The following is a 16,309-nucleotide window of genomic DNA, read 5'->3' on the forward strand; positions in this document are numbered from 1 at the left end:
TCGATCAACATCAACATTGACGTGCAAAACAAAAAATGGGAGGGGCTAACCAAAGCTGAGCTTGGTTTGTGAGTGATTGGCCATAAAAGTATGTGATAATCCTGATAGTTTACTAGAGGTTTAACATTCCCCTAACAGTGTTAGGTTGAGAACAAGACAAATGAGATAGCTAAGTCCGTTTAAAAGGAAATTGAGGAGGATTGATAGTTTGCGGGCAAACCTGTTCATAATAAACACGAAAGACATCGATATAATTATTGGCATGCATTGGTTGAGATGTAATCACACCATGTGATGTCTAGAGAATGCATCGCCTGTTAAAGCTCCAGGGAAATTTCTTTGGAGTAAAGAGTAAAGACTAAACCTAAAACACATTATTTTAGCATTGAAGGCTCGGAAGATGTTAAGGAATGGATCGGGTCAGGGCTTCCTAGTCAGTAATTTGGGAATGCAACATCAAGAAGCTAAGTTGAGGGAGGTATCGGTAGTGCAAAAATTTGATGATACGTTTCAAGAAAACCTACGAGGTGCCCCAGTTGATAGACAAGTCGAGAGTTCGACTGCACCTTCATAAAGATGCAGTAGCAGCTATCCATTCCGAGCAACATCTCATTATAGACCGGAATTCCAATCCTAATATACACACACACACACACACACACATCTAGCATGTCAAAATTCCAAATCAAGTACAGATAAATGCAGATTTCTGCAGCATAAATGAATTATAATAGGATCATCAATATAAATATTGTGAAATAATCAAACTCCAAAATATGTATATACATAATTTAAGTTGGTATACAAGTCGCTGAAACTGAAGGTGAGGCATTTACAGGCCATTGAGCAAAACCGAAACGTTTCTCCTCTTCAAAAGCCTGCTAACTACACCTAGAAAATAATACCAATAAAATTTTAAATTTTTTAACTTTTTTTGACATTTTTCAAATAAAACGACTTCCAAATGTACAATCAACCAGAAAGACACCTGCAGGTCATTCAAGAAAAGAGAAGAAAAAGATTTTGCCTCTGACCTACTAGAAGGGCAGATCCATGATAATGAAGTCAAAAGATACTAGAAATTGCGGGGAACTAACTCCGATAAATTGAACAGAGTTAAAAACTGCTCATCAATCAAAAGTAATGCTCCAGGTGGCAGCACACGGAGTCCCTATCGGTATCTGAAAATTACCTTTTTGCCAAAAACAGATCAACTAGGTAGCAATAACAAATCCCCAAAACCTTCTGGGAGACTTCTTCAAACGAGATGCATCTGGTATTGTAACATTTTATTACTGAGTGATGTCCTCCAAATATGGTTGCGAACAGCTTCACTCAGAGTCCGAGTCAATAGAAAGGTATAATCTTGGTCTTACAGAACGCCTTTGTCGAGGAAACGAAAAAGGACTATCAGATATTTCCCTACTCGTCTTAACAGACTTGTTATCATTCATACCAAGAAGTAAAGAAGCTGCAATAAAAATAAAAAGGGTAGTATTAGAAAGTGTGAAGAATCGTATTTGACATATATGAACATTTGTAGATTTGAACGTTGTTGGAAAAGATCTTCTAGGAAAGGTGAAGGAATGAGAAAATGTTCACACCGCCAAACTACCAATAAGAAGATGTCATGCAGTTCAGTTCTCATTTGGTCAAGCCATATGGCAGGTTTTATATATTTTGCCTAGCTTTTAAACCATTATGAAGCCACGTGGAAATAAAAATAATCTCGTAAACGCAGACGAAATTTATGGTGGTTTCAAAAAGAAATTTGGAAAAATGAGCAAATATTAAGGTAGAAGAGAACACAACATCACGTACCTGTGTCTGCCAATGAATCCAAGGCACCATTATTGGATTGTAATTGATTCCTGGAGCTTAAAACATTTGAAGCTACAGACTCACTATGACCCCCTCCACTGCCACCGCCAAGCCTGAGAGAAATCCAATCCTCACTACGAATACCATTTGAAACATCTGGAAGATCTCTCATATCAACCTGTGTTGATGCATCAGACGGCCTTGTGGGAAGAAATATTTGAAGCGAAGGATCATTACCACTAAATGGCAAAGGGTTATCAACTAAGCCATCATTTACATTAGTATGTTTAACAGATGACTCGGGAACAAGGGCAGCGGATCCCATGGCAGTCTCTGCAGTCAATGTGTACCCACTAACCGAAGTCGGACAATTGATAGAACCATGCTGCACATCAACCAAGGCATCTGTTACATCTGCATCTGAACCAAACAACTGAAAACCTGGGGCTTCTTGACTACAAGAAGGCAAAGGCCACATATGCATCCCAAAATCATCATCGTGAGCATTGAAAAGACCAATACCATTACCAAAGGCAGCAGGATTTTCCGGATAAGAACCAGGAATTCCTTGCTGGGAAACAGAAAAAGTGGTTCCACCATTGTCCATGAGGTGGTCCTTGTAGATTGCTCCAGAAGAAATTAGTGGCTCATTTTCTTCTTCTGAATCGCTGAGGATAATTACTTCCCCAAGAGGTGCAGGTGGATTTTGCTCATTAAATTCATAGCTTGGGTCAATAGAAAGGGAAATTGACTCCAGTTCAATGCCGTGGCTTGTGACAAAATCAATGTTTTCTACTCCATCCTGATTGACACTAGCATCTTCACCATCTCTACCACTGCCAGTAGCACTGCTGCTCATAGGAATTATATTATGGACGTTGTTTTCAAAATGTTCCGGTAATCTATTGGCGGACGATAGTTTCAGCATATCATCAGATTTATTTAATTCCCAGCAACCGTTTCGGTTTTTCTTCATTTCTAGTTTTAAACCAGCATGGCTATCAGAACCACCTTCCTTCTTAATCTTTTCAGGAAATTCTGGTTTGGGTTTAGATTCTCCCTCCATGGGGGGACAGAGACTACCATCAGGCAAGTGCCACAGCCCAAGTTCCCCAAGAACCCTACGGTCACCTTCCGTCTTCGCACGCCAGGAACCGTCGGGCTTAACCTCAATCTCATTCACATCTTCTCCACAATTTTTTATCTACAAATTATAACCAAGAAAAGCGATATTCGCATGCATATATTGCTGGGGGTGGGGTAAGGAGTTAGATAAACACCACGAGACATAAGCAATACCTTGGATATAATTCGATTGAAATAAGGATCTATAATGATTTTCTCCAGAGAATAATTCTTGAGACAAATAGGGCATTGCCACTGCATCCATGTAGAGATATTGAAAAAAATGAATTGGTTTGACCAAAAAAAAATTGTGTCTGATGTAAGGTCTATCAATTGCATTGATTTACACTATTTGAAAGAAAGCGGAAACATATAATGTTCATCATTTTTACTTGCCTTCCTAGACCTTTGATTCATTTCCACAAAAACTTCAAGATCAAAACAGCCCATATGTACACAGGGCTCAAATCTTCCAGCAACCTTCATTCTTAATCCACTCATCTGAATCATGCAAGCATAAGAATAGAAATCAGTTCCAACATAATACTAGTTGGAAAAACCTGGAAACAGAGCAGTCCTAAAGAAACTAATCATAATTACAAACCCCCTCATATCTGGGGTTCAAACTAAAAAGAAGGCAAGACTTTGAAATGGCATTTGAGAACCAACATCGGACCAATATAAATATTAGAACGAATGAGGTTATTGCTGCTATTACGGAGACTGACTGGGAGCCAGATCCAGACCTAATCTTTGATTAGGCTTTTAACTTCTAGCGCACAAACAAGTGTGTCATTCTGTTTCCAAATCAAAGTTCCGGAATGCCAGAACAAAGTAATACAGAAGGGGTTATGATTATAGACATTAATGGAGATTGTAATGCAGGCATCACAACTAATCTCACATTATAGTGTGTCCATATAAAATGCCCAATTATTTGAATATAAAAATTTTAACACTGCTTACAGGACAACGAAGATTGACAGGAATGAAATCTGCAACAACTTCAATATCACTGTCACTGTCAGCATTTTCAGCATTTTCAGTGGCAGCCCCACCACCAACACAACGACGAACGCGAGCAAGTGCATCCTCAAAACGCTCACCTTCAGACTCTTTGGGAATCATGTTGAGAACCTTGAGAAGTACAAAATAAAAACAAGCTTACAAATTCCAAACACTACACAACATTTTACAATACTATAGAAATTACTAAACACAATATCCTAGCTTAATACTGAATAAAGTAAGCACAACATGCAAATAAACGAAGACACCGGAAGAATAGCTCTGGCATAAACAGAAATAAAGGGCTAAAACTCTTTTTTTAATTTTTTGAAAAGTCAAAGAGATTATTTGGTGGGGGAGAGGTGGCATTTCATGTTAGATTCTTCATTGTTATTTATCTATTATATTTTCTGCACTTTGATCATCTTGGAACCACTACATCCTTTGCAAGATCAGATTTTTCTTAGGATTTGCTATATAACTCAAGTCAGAGCTATGTCGTTTTGGGTGTTTATTGAATAGAAATTTAGAACTCACTCAAAAATCTATCCAACTTCAATATTTCTCAGAATCAATTGAACTTGAATTTACAAATTCCTGGGTATTCGTAGAATCAATGGATTTTGGGAACCTTCATCTTTGGCGCTTTCTCGACATGTATAAAATATGCTTGGGAACTCCAAGAAGATTAAGCACCAATACTCAATGACAACCAGTAAAGCTAAACTTATCATAAAAGATCATCCTATGCAAGTTCAAAAGGACAAAAGTAAAGAACCAAAAACAGCACTCACTGAAAACAGATTCCTACTTACCATATCCTCATCCACAAACAACATAGAAGCTCTTTTTTGGCTTTAGCCAAATTTATACATTGCCAAACAATCAAAGTCTCTCCAGTTCTTCATCTGATTTTAAACCAATATTTTCTTCTCAAAGTTATTTTCTTGTCATTTCATATTCCTATCCTTTCAAGCGGCTCATAATCGCTTTTTTGCTGCTTCTTCATTAAGTTCTCTACATTTCATAAAATTCTCCCAATTGCTTCCAAGTTTCCTCTGCTCGTAACCCTCACAAGTCCACTCCCTATCTTCTATATTCGTGTAGATGACTGCCAAAGGCAGGATTGATAAAATGAAACCGCAGATAGCTTATGTTCCTCAGTCCTCCTCAATGTGTCATCATCAATTTACCAAATGCATCTCTTTCAGCTCCCCACTTAACATCTGACGCTGACAATGCCTCGTCCGAAGCATAGTCCCTCTGCACTTTCCCTTCAGCACCCTTATTTCTGGCCCACAATCCTTCCCACGAAGATAACTACTGGATTGGTTAATCTCGCCACCACATTATTTAGAGGAAGACATCATTCCAGGACTACCAGATCACATTATCCCGGACACATCATTACAATGAATTAATCTTGGCAGTACATTAGCTCTAGTTGGAATAGTTTATAATCTGTTTAATTTATAAATAGATAGAATGAGTGGTGGATAAGTAGCATTACTTGTGGTCCCACAAAATGTGTAGATGAAAAGCAGGTCCGGGTGATTATGTTAATAAATTAAAGAGGTATCAAACAAGCACTTGTGTGAAATGTATGCATGTATACAGCGGATTATAACATCATTTGGCTTGTCCGCAGTACGTTGGGACTAAAAATGTTCAAGTCAACATCCATTGTCATGAAGAGCTCATTAAAAGTACCCGCCTTGGTCTTTCAAGTACCACATTCTTCCCTGCTTTCCTCTGTTTGCTTCTTTCTTAGAATGTCATTAAATTTTTGGAAGCAACGAATGATCCGTTAGTATAGTATATTCACTGAAGTAAGTTAGACCGTCTTCTAAAATTTTTTTCTAGTTAATAACGGTCAAATAATTACTCTCATAACATAAATTCACAAACATTAAGAATATCAGAAAGAAATAGATGTGGCCAACAAATGAAAAACCAGGAAAACATCAAGAAAACTTCACCAGTGATATATGCTTGAAGCACATTAAGCCACTGTTTGGGCTCCATTTTAATTTTAATGCATTTTTCCCTTTCTTTTCAACTACATATTCTTCAATAAAATAATATTACATGTAAACCAAAGCTACAACAATTGCAATTGTACATTAGAAGATGGAACATGTATGCATGATGAACACTTGCAAGAAGGTAGACATGCATGCACACTCATGATACTGTGCACATACTGACAAAATATCTAGGACAAAGAACCTAGACAAAACAAAATAAAATTCTAAACCTAGCGATACTGGAAAGGTCAATGTTTGCATTTTTCGAAGTTACGTAGTTATTATCCCTGCCACGGATATAGTCATCAAAGAGAAACTGTTCTCTTTTTCTCCAATAAGACAAGTAATACTCAAAATGAGCAAGCAAGCAAAGCACGTTCACAATTTCAAAAATTGAAAACAAAAAGAAAAATCAATACTATCTATTTACAATTATCCGTATCACCCTCTATGGACAATTATAACAATTTCAAAGCCAGAAAATACTTCAAAGCGTCTAGCGCAATTCCCTATCCAGCCAGTTACTTTCTCTCATAGTCTCTAATCATAATTTATCAAAACTCCCAGGCCTTTTAACATCGAGCTCTAACTTCAATCTATGATTCCTTGTCCATGTAGTCCGGATCACTGTCCTCGTCAGTTCTCCTTTGGATATTTTGAACGACAATGTCCAGGTTCTATACTCCTATTAACAAAAATGAAACCCTGCAAACAGGCTCAATATCTTGATTTCCTTCCAACCAGAATCATGATTATTATTCCAGCCCTTCATTAACAGTTTCATGCAGTTCAAGAAGATACTTCCGATGACCCTTTGCAAAAATCCTGAGAGCAAGAATCACAGGATTAAAAAAAAAACTCTTTGAAGCAACCAAAATCTTCCATCAGGTCTCGTCTGAACACACCACAAAGATTTTTAAGACTTGAGGCACTACCATAACAATTCCTTGCAGTCTCATACCGGTCATCACCCAACAAACAATATACACGGGAGCTATGATGCACCGATACGGACACGTGTGTCAGACACGATAGGTGTCGAATATGCCGACACGCAATTTTTCAAAAAGTACCGACACGACACATTGATTAAATTCTTTAAAATTCTTCATTTATATAGTAAAAATTTAGTTTATACTTGTTATTGATTGTTTCTTGTTAAAATCTCTTAAATATGAGTACCTATTTATTACTTACTAATAACTTTAAGTTAAAAATATATAATATTTTTAATAAAAAACGAAAATGTTTATGGTAAAGTGTTCGAAGAGTATCGGACATGGACACGGACACGGACATGGACATGCTACATCACCAGATCTGATTTCTTCAGGCATCTACACTTCTATGGACTTCTGGTGGCATGGTCGTTCACTTCAGGCAGACAAATATACCATCACATCTACAAAACCACCCTTTTCAGTTTGAAAAGGCTCAGAAATTTAAAGCCCAACTGGCCTTTAACGGGTTTGGAGAGTAATCTGATTGTTACTACTTACTCGCATTCCAGCAGCTTTTTAAGAATTAATTAATAGATTTTTAATTACAATCATTTAACAATAAACCAAAATAAAAACTGAACCAAATGAAGCAATCTTATTTATTACATGTGTCTATTATTTTAGGCATAGTAATGTCACTCGATTCAACTAAAAACAGAAAGAACCCTAAACAAGGGAAGAAAGGGCAGAAAGTCGGGAAGAAAGAGATGTCCCCAAGAAAACCTTGCATCTCTTCCTGGAGTATCTCCCTTAACTGAATCACCAATACCTTAACTCTAGAATTTGCCTCCCACTTTAAAATTCTTCACAGTTTTTTCAAAACTAGAGCTTTAATTGATCTAGACCAGTTTCCTCTGCATAAAAGTTTGATTTTTCTGTTGCAATTGCATCTTGGAACCTCTTTCTTGTCTCAATTACAAGGATACTTGGGTAAAACGGGTAGAAAGGTAATATGAAAGAGCAGTAATGCAAAAGGCAAACTTAAAAGAATTTTGGAAGTAAATGGACGCAAGTAGTAGAATAAACCATCACCCATTCAAATGCATTCTTAATGTAAAACAAAAGTGCAAAACAGAGAAGAAAGGAGATAATCAGGTTTTCACTGTAGATTTGCATACTTGGAGGTTTTTACTTGGATAGGATTTTTGCAAGGAAGTTTTTTCATAACGCTTCAAATGTGGGTTCCAAATTTCTCCATGAGACTCTATTTATAAAAATGATCTTAGTATATAATAGATAGCACCTTTAAATTTCAGTAGTACAATTGTTTGCTTTTTCAAGAAACAATTATGATTTCTTCTATCATTTATTTAACATATATATATTTTTTAATGACCGTGGGTATCCAAGTCAACTTACGCGTACCTCGACTAATTCCACGAGACATTGAAGTTTACAGTCGAGTACTCACCTCAGTGGCCCTGAGAAGACCAGAATTGATGACCATTGGAGAGCAAACCCAAGTCTTGACCAATGAGCTCCCCTTAGGGTTCATTTATTTAACATATTATGCCCTTGTTTGGTACCCATTTTTTCCAAAATACATTTTTCTCTCTTATTTTCAACCATACACTCTTCAATAAAATAATATTACACGCAAAACTAAAACTTTTCATTATTTTTTAACCACACATTTTTCGACAATCACTATTACAAAATGCATTTTTACTATGAAAATGAGAAACAAGCATGCTCTATATATCAGTAGTCAATCAATTCAATATGATTTGAATGATTTAAGTAAAGTATTGAAATATGTAACTTATTATATGCATTCATGGTAAGGTAAGAATAGAGAGCGGAACCCACCATCTATTTTATAAAGTTAAAATAGAGAGCATTTTGGAGCTTATTTTTAAACATTAACTCTCTAAAATGAAGAGCGTCTTGTATTAAGAGAGTCTATTTGAGATGCTAAGATTTTATTTGCCAGGGTTGCTCTTGGATTTGCAAATATTTGCCTCTACGCCTACATGTCTTAATTTTCACATAAATCTTTAACAGGTCTAAATAAAGAGCAAATACAAATAAAAATAACAGCAATTTAAAGCCTAGGCAACTAGACTGCTTAGACAAAAGACTAGGCAGGCCCCTTTAACAATAAAAAGGCAATGATATCTGAAATGACAAACAAAGATCTAGTAAAGTTGTATTCGTTGATGTTGTGGATACAGTTCGCAGAAAACCCCCAAAAAATAACTCATAGCCAGCAGGTGTATGATCAACAGTGGTAGTATATACAACCTACATTATACATAAGATTGCTATTTGAACAGTTCAGCTAATGTGAGCAAGTTCAAAAGAGCTTGAATACAATCAACAAACCAGAACTTCAGGTTCAGATAGTCTGAATACCCTGATGGCTATGCTCATCAGAGTTAAAGGTTCAATAGTCGATAATCATGGAATATATTATTTACTCACCCATCTGAAGGAACATTGGCAATAGTCAACTTCACAGGATATGAAGGATGAGCCACCGTAACCCAGAAGCTGCATATTTAAAATAAACAAAAGACAGCGAGAAGTTATTATCAAAATATCTTAATTTTCTGAAGATAATATAAATTAATTCTAAGCATGTCAGAATGTCACTTGAGTATCTACACAAAGCATAGTAGGGCAACAATCCAGTTTTAGCGCTAGTTCAAGCAAGATTCATTAATGAGTGTACATAGATCCACGGGCAGAGATAACTTTTTCACTATTTTTTTTTTAACTGATTTATTGTTAGTTGATAACATCCATGTACTTTCTTGATTCAAATTTTAGAAAAATTAAGAAAAAACAATTAATATATAACAGTAGCAACAGGTTATAAAAGAAAACATCATGAAAAAATAAAAATGAGAACTACGGAACCAATTACTTCTGGAAACCATGAAACTAGTTAACAATTGAACCAGAAAATCACACAGCTTATCATCTGCTTTTTCTGGATAAGCAGTACACATCGTGGCATCAATCACCATTGTCTGGTACTGCAGAGAACCATATGCATGTGTTCATGAAGGCGGATATCATAGTCATTGTTGTGTGAGACTACGGAAACCACGTATATAGATTTTTTTCAGTACCCTAAGAAACTGGGATCATTTTTCTTTTTTCATTTTATCTATTCATTGGGCAGGAAGGATAGAAGATAAAAGTACAGACTTGTACAAGGAATTAGTTTCTCAAGCATGAAAATCTAACATAATCAACCTGACAAAGAAAAATTTGAATGCAATATAACTAAGCAATAATCCTCTAAAAACAGATAAAACCTGCCAATTTATAGCACTCACAAAAACGGTGGAATGTTATATGAACAAATAATATAAAGCACGAGGCAGAAAAAAACTTTAAATTTCACTTACGGATCTGCCCGACGAAGTCTACAAATTTCACAATAAAAAATCTCAGGGGTATTTGGTAGGACACCCTCCACAGGTTTCTCAGAGATCACCACACATGCTATATGCTGCCACACATTGCACCTTGGATCTTCACACTGCACCAAGAAATTCACAGTGAACATAAAAAGCGTCGCACCGTATCAAAAAAATGTTTAGATGCAAATTCTTTGTAAGGAGAAATATAACAATCAGGAAGTTAAGAGGGGAAAAAACTCAAATAACTATTACTTCAACCGGTAGAATGATAACATTGTTAATATAATCCATTCCACCAATCTTTAGGAGGATTTTAATCTCATAAACAATAGGCTTGTCCAGTTTGGGAATTGGGGATCTGGAATTGGAATGTTCAACTCCAATTCTTTGCATATGACTGCCTGCAATCTAAGTGGTACTTCCAACTCCATGCAGCCGAACGAAAAATCCCCTTCTTGAAGGTTTCCCAGACCTACCTTCCCGCTTTCAACACTTGTGAGTCCAGCCACTTTGCAATTTCACCATGCACACGGGGTAAGTAGATCCACCCACAGGTCAACTCTCGGGGAGGGGTAACAGGGTCACCATGACCCTCCCCCCACCATGTGAAGGCCATATATCAGGAAACTGGCTGACTCCCTGGCTACTACACACACACAATAGTCCCCACACCCTGCTATCACAAACACACACATATACACGCTCCCTAACCTGTCCCCACATATTTGAGCTGCCCCACATGCAGACAAAGGAAGCATAAGTCAACAAACACAAACATACACACCTCCAGCAATAAGACATGCAAACCACAATAGTGAGGCAAGTGACAGTTACAGACTCATCAAGAAACCTAACAATCAGAGGCAGTTTTCCATTTTTCCATTAGCTGAATAATGGACAGAGAACCATATAATCATACCTAGATAGGAGGAAGAAATATACCAAAAGTCCTCAAAAAGATTAGCACACGTGTACCTTAATCATTGAATCAGTTGGTAGTGTGCTTCCACAAAGGCAGCGAATTTTATCCATTTTATAAGGTTCTTCAGGTTCCTCTTTCAGTTTTACATTACTGCTATCAGATTTAGATGCTAAATCAGTTGCACCAGATATCTGCATTTTTCTGAAAACAACAACAAAAGATAAACATCAACGAGACCAACTAATGATGATAAACAATATACTCCCTCTCTCCTAGGGCAATATACATTTTTTTCTGAAAATCACATTTGTTTTATGCATAGTATCAAGTTTTACTTCCCACAACCCTCCACCTAATCGCTTTTCTCTTGGTCTGACTTTTGTTTAGGCGAGGTCAAAATGGGAAGTGAAGAAATATAGTTTTGACTTTTCAAACAGGACCACACTGGGGCATGGCACATCCAGAAGTGGAAAATTGGATGTTAACAATGGAAAGTAGTAGAATTTGAATGGATGCATGACATTAAGTGTTTATTGCTCTTTCCTAAGAAAAATCAAATTGACATGCTCAAGGCTTCTGTAGTAACAATAAATCATAGCTAAGTGATGCCACTGAACTAGAAAATGCAAAAGGGGAAAAAAGCGCTTTAATGAAACAAGACGTTTGCATTCGCATGTCTCTCGGTGCAATTTTTGAGCAATCAAACAATATGACTTGCCTGTAAGTGTCATCTACCAACTTTGCAACTTCCTCTTTCCCAACGGCATTTTTCTTGGCCCACATTCCAGAAACTGCATAAAAAATACAAGATAGCTTTGGCATTTAAAAACATAGTTGCAGCCAGAAATTGGACATGAGTAGGCGAAAATTATTCATTCATAAGTAGACTAGGTATTCAAATGTGTTATGCAATGCACTTCTCAAAATGAGAACTATAGAAATGATACCTAAAATTTGCTTCATAGATAGAGAAATAAGCATGAAGCCATAATGTGTCCTTCGGTTGTACCTTTTCTTCTCGATTATTGCACTAGCAAAGCTAGAGAGAGGACGAGGAGAATTTTATATAAACAAATTAAGCCCCCATTTAACCACCATAAAATTAAATTTTATTTTTCCACCTCCTATTTTCAATCACACAATCTTCCATAAAATAATATTACACGTAAACAGAAAACTTTTCCTTCATTTTCAACCACTCATTTAAAAAAATTATAATAATAAAATAATAATAATAATATTCCACCCATTTTAATTTGGAAAAATGGGGGTCAAACGGGGGCTAACTAACAACCATGTGCATAATGCTATTCAAGCAAGGGTCAACTGGATGCTAAGCTGGAAAGCCTCATTTACTTCCTTTTACTACACATCAGCATTAATTCACATAGGATTCAATTTAGTAGTGCATCATTCTTAATCCTAACTTGCAGCTCTTTTTTTTTTGCCATTTTTGCCTTTTATGGCTTATAGTAATTGTCGGTGTCCGTTCTCAAGAGGTCAAATCGGACGGAGTGTGGACTCATTTCAAAGTGATAAAAAGAGGCTTGATTAATAATTCCTGGAAAACAAGGAATGATGCCCTACGATATTAGCACCTCCCGTGAAACAATCAGAAGGTGCCATCCCTAGGTCAGCACCGTCATGCTCACAAATCAGAAGTAATAATTGTCTAGATTGCAGGAAATGATAACATAAATTACATACTACGACCTAGCTGTCATTATTGTCTAACTTGGCCAAACTTCTCGACCAATGAAACGACTGTAGCTTGAAAAGACAGAGGGGACCTTTTTCATCGTGTTTGGAAGATTAATCATGATAAATTCTTCAAAAAAGGACTAACAAAGGGATACTGACAAAGCCAAAAACTTTTCTCATACGAAGTCGGACGCTCGTGCTTCCTTTTCCACGGGCAAGCCCTAGTCTTTAATCCTATATAATGAAGTAGAGGCCCAACTAGAAAGGCCGAGCTTAGCCTCTCAAAACCTCACTCAATAATATCTATTCAACCCGAGCTCTTAGAATTTGAACAAGTTCGGTAGCCAAAAAAAAAAGGAAAAATATTAAATATTATGCATGGGTTAAGTATATCATGGTGAATTCTTCCTTTCAATTATGATATTCCAGAAATTAAACACAGTCATTCCAATAAATTTCTCTTAAGTTGATCTAAATTGTCCCTTCATTTTTAGCCCTTGTGTGGGCTCCATTAAAATTAATTTTTTGAAAAATGTATTTTAGAATAGTGATTTGTTAGAGCATGTGTGATTAAAAACTAAGGGAAATGTTTAGAAGTACGTGTAACATTATTTTATGGGAAAATGTATAGTTGAAAATGAGTTACGAAAAAATGTGTTATATGAAAAATGGATCCATAGGAATACGTTTAACATTATTTTATTGGAGAATGTATAGTTGAAAATGAGTTATGAAAAAATGTGTTAGATGAAAAATGGATCCAAACAGGGGCTTAGTCATCGACATTAATAATTCACCTTTTATAAATCAAATATGCCACTCATCAACAATCTATTCAAAAATAATCCATTGAATATCACGTGTCCGTTATACTAATAATTATCTCTCACTCTCCCTTGAATGCCAAAATCCAACTAAAGATTCCAACCATTGAGTAAATGCCGACAGCTGTCCACAGTAATCTATCAACTAATCCCATATTTATTTCTAAATTCCAAATAATTTTACTCTCTCTCTCTCTTTCTTTTCCCTTTGATACTTGAACCAATGATACCCTAAGATTCTCCTCTCTAGATTGCTCCACAATCACTTCTATTTTGCTCCAACTTCAAGTCGAAGTTCTCAAATTTTAGCATTTGCGTGCTTAAATCGTTCTTTGAATTGTTTTCATGATCACCTTTGTTGTTTAAAATATTACATTTTTTATTTTGTTTTTTGGGTTTTCCACCACATCCAAGATGCTTCACCGTAGTATGTAATTTGTTGCCACAAAAATGGTATGTCTGACTGCATTAATCAATGTGTATCCTCTAGTCATTTTACAACTATAAATTACTGTTTACCTACTATTAACGTATAGCAATGTTAATTACAGGTGACCTTACCATTTAAATTTGTCGTAAACTTCAAATTGTATCATCAAATTACAAATTCACATTACATGCCAGCATATTGGCAATGATATGCATTTTTTGTGATATCTTAGTTGTTTTTTTTTCCCCATTCTTAATAATAATAAAACTATATTGATTGTTGCTAGACATATTGCCCCCGTTTGGCCCCCTTTCTCTTTCTCTTTCTCATTCTTTTTCTCTCTCTTATTTTCAACCACATATTTTTCAAAAAAATACTATTCCAACCATGAAAATTTGGAAAGAATAGGGGCCAAACGGGGCATTGTCTTAATCCTAAAATTTTAGCGAATTTTCCTTTAGATTATGTATCTTCTGTGTTGCACCAAACTAATTTACAAATTCACATTATATGTCAGCATGTTGGCAATGAAATGCATTTTTTGTGATATCTTTTTTTTTTTTCCCTTCCCATTTCAATAATAAATTTGATTATTAATAGACATACTGCCTTAAATAAAGAATTTTAAAGAATTAATTATGTCGATGACGTAATAATGTCAATAATTTTTTGAAAAATCACATATCGATGTGTCCAACATAACACATCCATGTCGGTAATCATAGAATATTTTGATGTGTGATAAAAGCAAAGAATTCTTAATTTCGCAGAAGAGTGGGCCCTGATTGATCAATTAGACCTACTCATTAATTAGAACATTAATCCCACATCACCTAATCCTCTCTATTTCAGTAGGAACTTACTTTTTTAATCAAAATAAAAAGTTAGATTTGCTTTTTACTTAACAATATTTGATGGAGGTTCTAATGGAGACCTAATTGAAGATTCACCAAGCATAGACATTTACTTTAGGCAAGAGATTGCAATCTATTTTTACTTGATTTTCTTGACATATGTAGAAATAGTGTTTTTGAATTGAAAACACTAGTAGTTGATTACTCAATACTGAGATGTATTGAAATCTTCTTCCCCAAAATTCTTCTTCTTCTTCTCTCTCAACAATATTGAGATGTATTGAAATCTTCTTCCCCAAAATTCTCTCCTCCTTCTCCTCCTCCTCCTCCTCCTCCTCCTCCTCCTCCTTCTCTCCCTCCCCTCCTGACTTCTCTCTTCTTCACTCTCGTCTCCTTCTCTCTCCCGTGTTGCATCATCTTTATTTTTTATTTATATATCTTCTTGGATAAATAAATTAATGAGATATGTGATTCACTATGCACTAGAATAATGCTAATTGAGGTTGATGAAATTCTGAATGCAATTTGTTCAGGCAGTTTTCATGAAAATGGAGCTAAGACCATTCGGGAAGAGAGGTTTGGACGGCCAAGGAAGTGACGCCATCCGAAAAAAGAGGCTTTCTAAGGCATCAGCAAATACTTGATGAGCAACAATTAATAGTTGTTCAGCTTATATAAAAATAAAAGATATAACATAAGATGAGAATCATGCATTGGACTGACACAGTTATAGTAATCGAATTGTGACTACAGGTTTTTCGATTGGATTGTGCAGAATTTTGAGGCATACGAATCAGAGTAGAAATTAGTACTATCACCATGGACATATACATGTACAGATATAGTTGGAATAGAAAAGTTAGAAATAGATAAGTTAGAATAGGAATTACGGTAACTATTACCGTAATTCCTATTCTAACTTTTCTATTCCACTTGGCATGTATAGATTTACAAAATACATAACACCCACAGTTTGTGACGTATTTATCATGCATCATAGGGCTTAATTGCTAAAGGGTGGACATAAATCTTTACCACGATCATCAGAGAGAATAGCTAATATTCGATCAACAAGGTCCTGCACCATGTTAAAAACCAAATTCATTAAAAAACGCCTTTCTTTATATAAACTAGTCAAAAGCTAAAAGGGCAGCAAAACGAGGGGTTAGTAATAAATTACTAAATATGTATCCCACCCCCATAAAAAATCTTGCATGTCGGG

The 16,309-nt window shown here is 35.8% G+C and overlaps 1 protein-coding gene across 1 annotated transcript in view; it reads right to left on the reverse strand.

The window, feature by feature from the left end:
- Positions 1–721: 721 nt before the first annotated feature.
- Positions 722–16,309, reverse strand: part of LOC111407033 (E3 SUMO-protein ligase SIZ1-like) — a 16,932-nt gene continuing 1,344 nt past the window's right edge. The window contains exons 2-20 of the mRNA XM_023036373.1: positions 16,123–16,165; positions 11,997–12,069; positions 11,332–11,479; positions 10,342–10,475; positions 9,407–9,475; positions 9,124–9,226; positions 8,394–8,465; positions 7,901–7,962; positions 7,648–7,785; positions 6,854–6,975; positions 6,686–6,806; positions 6,212–6,310; positions 5,148–5,245; positions 4,976–5,065; positions 3,913–4,109; positions 3,343–3,447; positions 3,121–3,201; positions 1,822–3,025; positions 722–1,471 (exon numbers count right to left, since the gene is read on the reverse strand). Coding sequence (XP_022892141.1) covers positions 1,332–1,471; positions 1,822–3,025; positions 3,121–3,201; positions 3,343–3,447; positions 3,913–4,109; positions 4,976–5,065; positions 5,148–5,245; positions 6,212–6,310; positions 6,686–6,806; positions 6,854–6,975; positions 7,648–7,785; positions 7,901–7,962; positions 8,394–8,465; positions 9,124–9,226; positions 9,407–9,475; positions 10,342–10,475; positions 11,332–11,479; positions 11,997–12,069; positions 16,123–16,165 — 3,099 coding nt within the window. The 3' untranslated portion in view covers positions 722–1,331. The remainder of the gene's footprint in view (positions 1,472–1,821; positions 3,026–3,120; positions 3,202–3,342; positions 3,448–3,912; positions 4,110–4,975; positions 5,066–5,147; positions 5,246–6,211; positions 6,311–6,685; positions 6,807–6,853; positions 6,976–7,647; positions 7,786–7,900; positions 7,963–8,393; positions 8,466–9,123; positions 9,227–9,406; positions 9,476–10,341; positions 10,476–11,331; positions 11,480–11,996; positions 12,070–16,122; positions 16,166–16,309) is intronic.

Source organism: Olea europaea, chromosome 1, assembly GCF_002742605.1.
Source record: "Olea europaea var. sylvestris chromosome 1, O_europaea_v1, whole genome shotgun sequence".
Lineage (NCBI taxonomy): Eukaryota > Viridiplantae > Streptophyta > Magnoliopsida > Lamiales > Oleaceae > Olea > Olea europaea.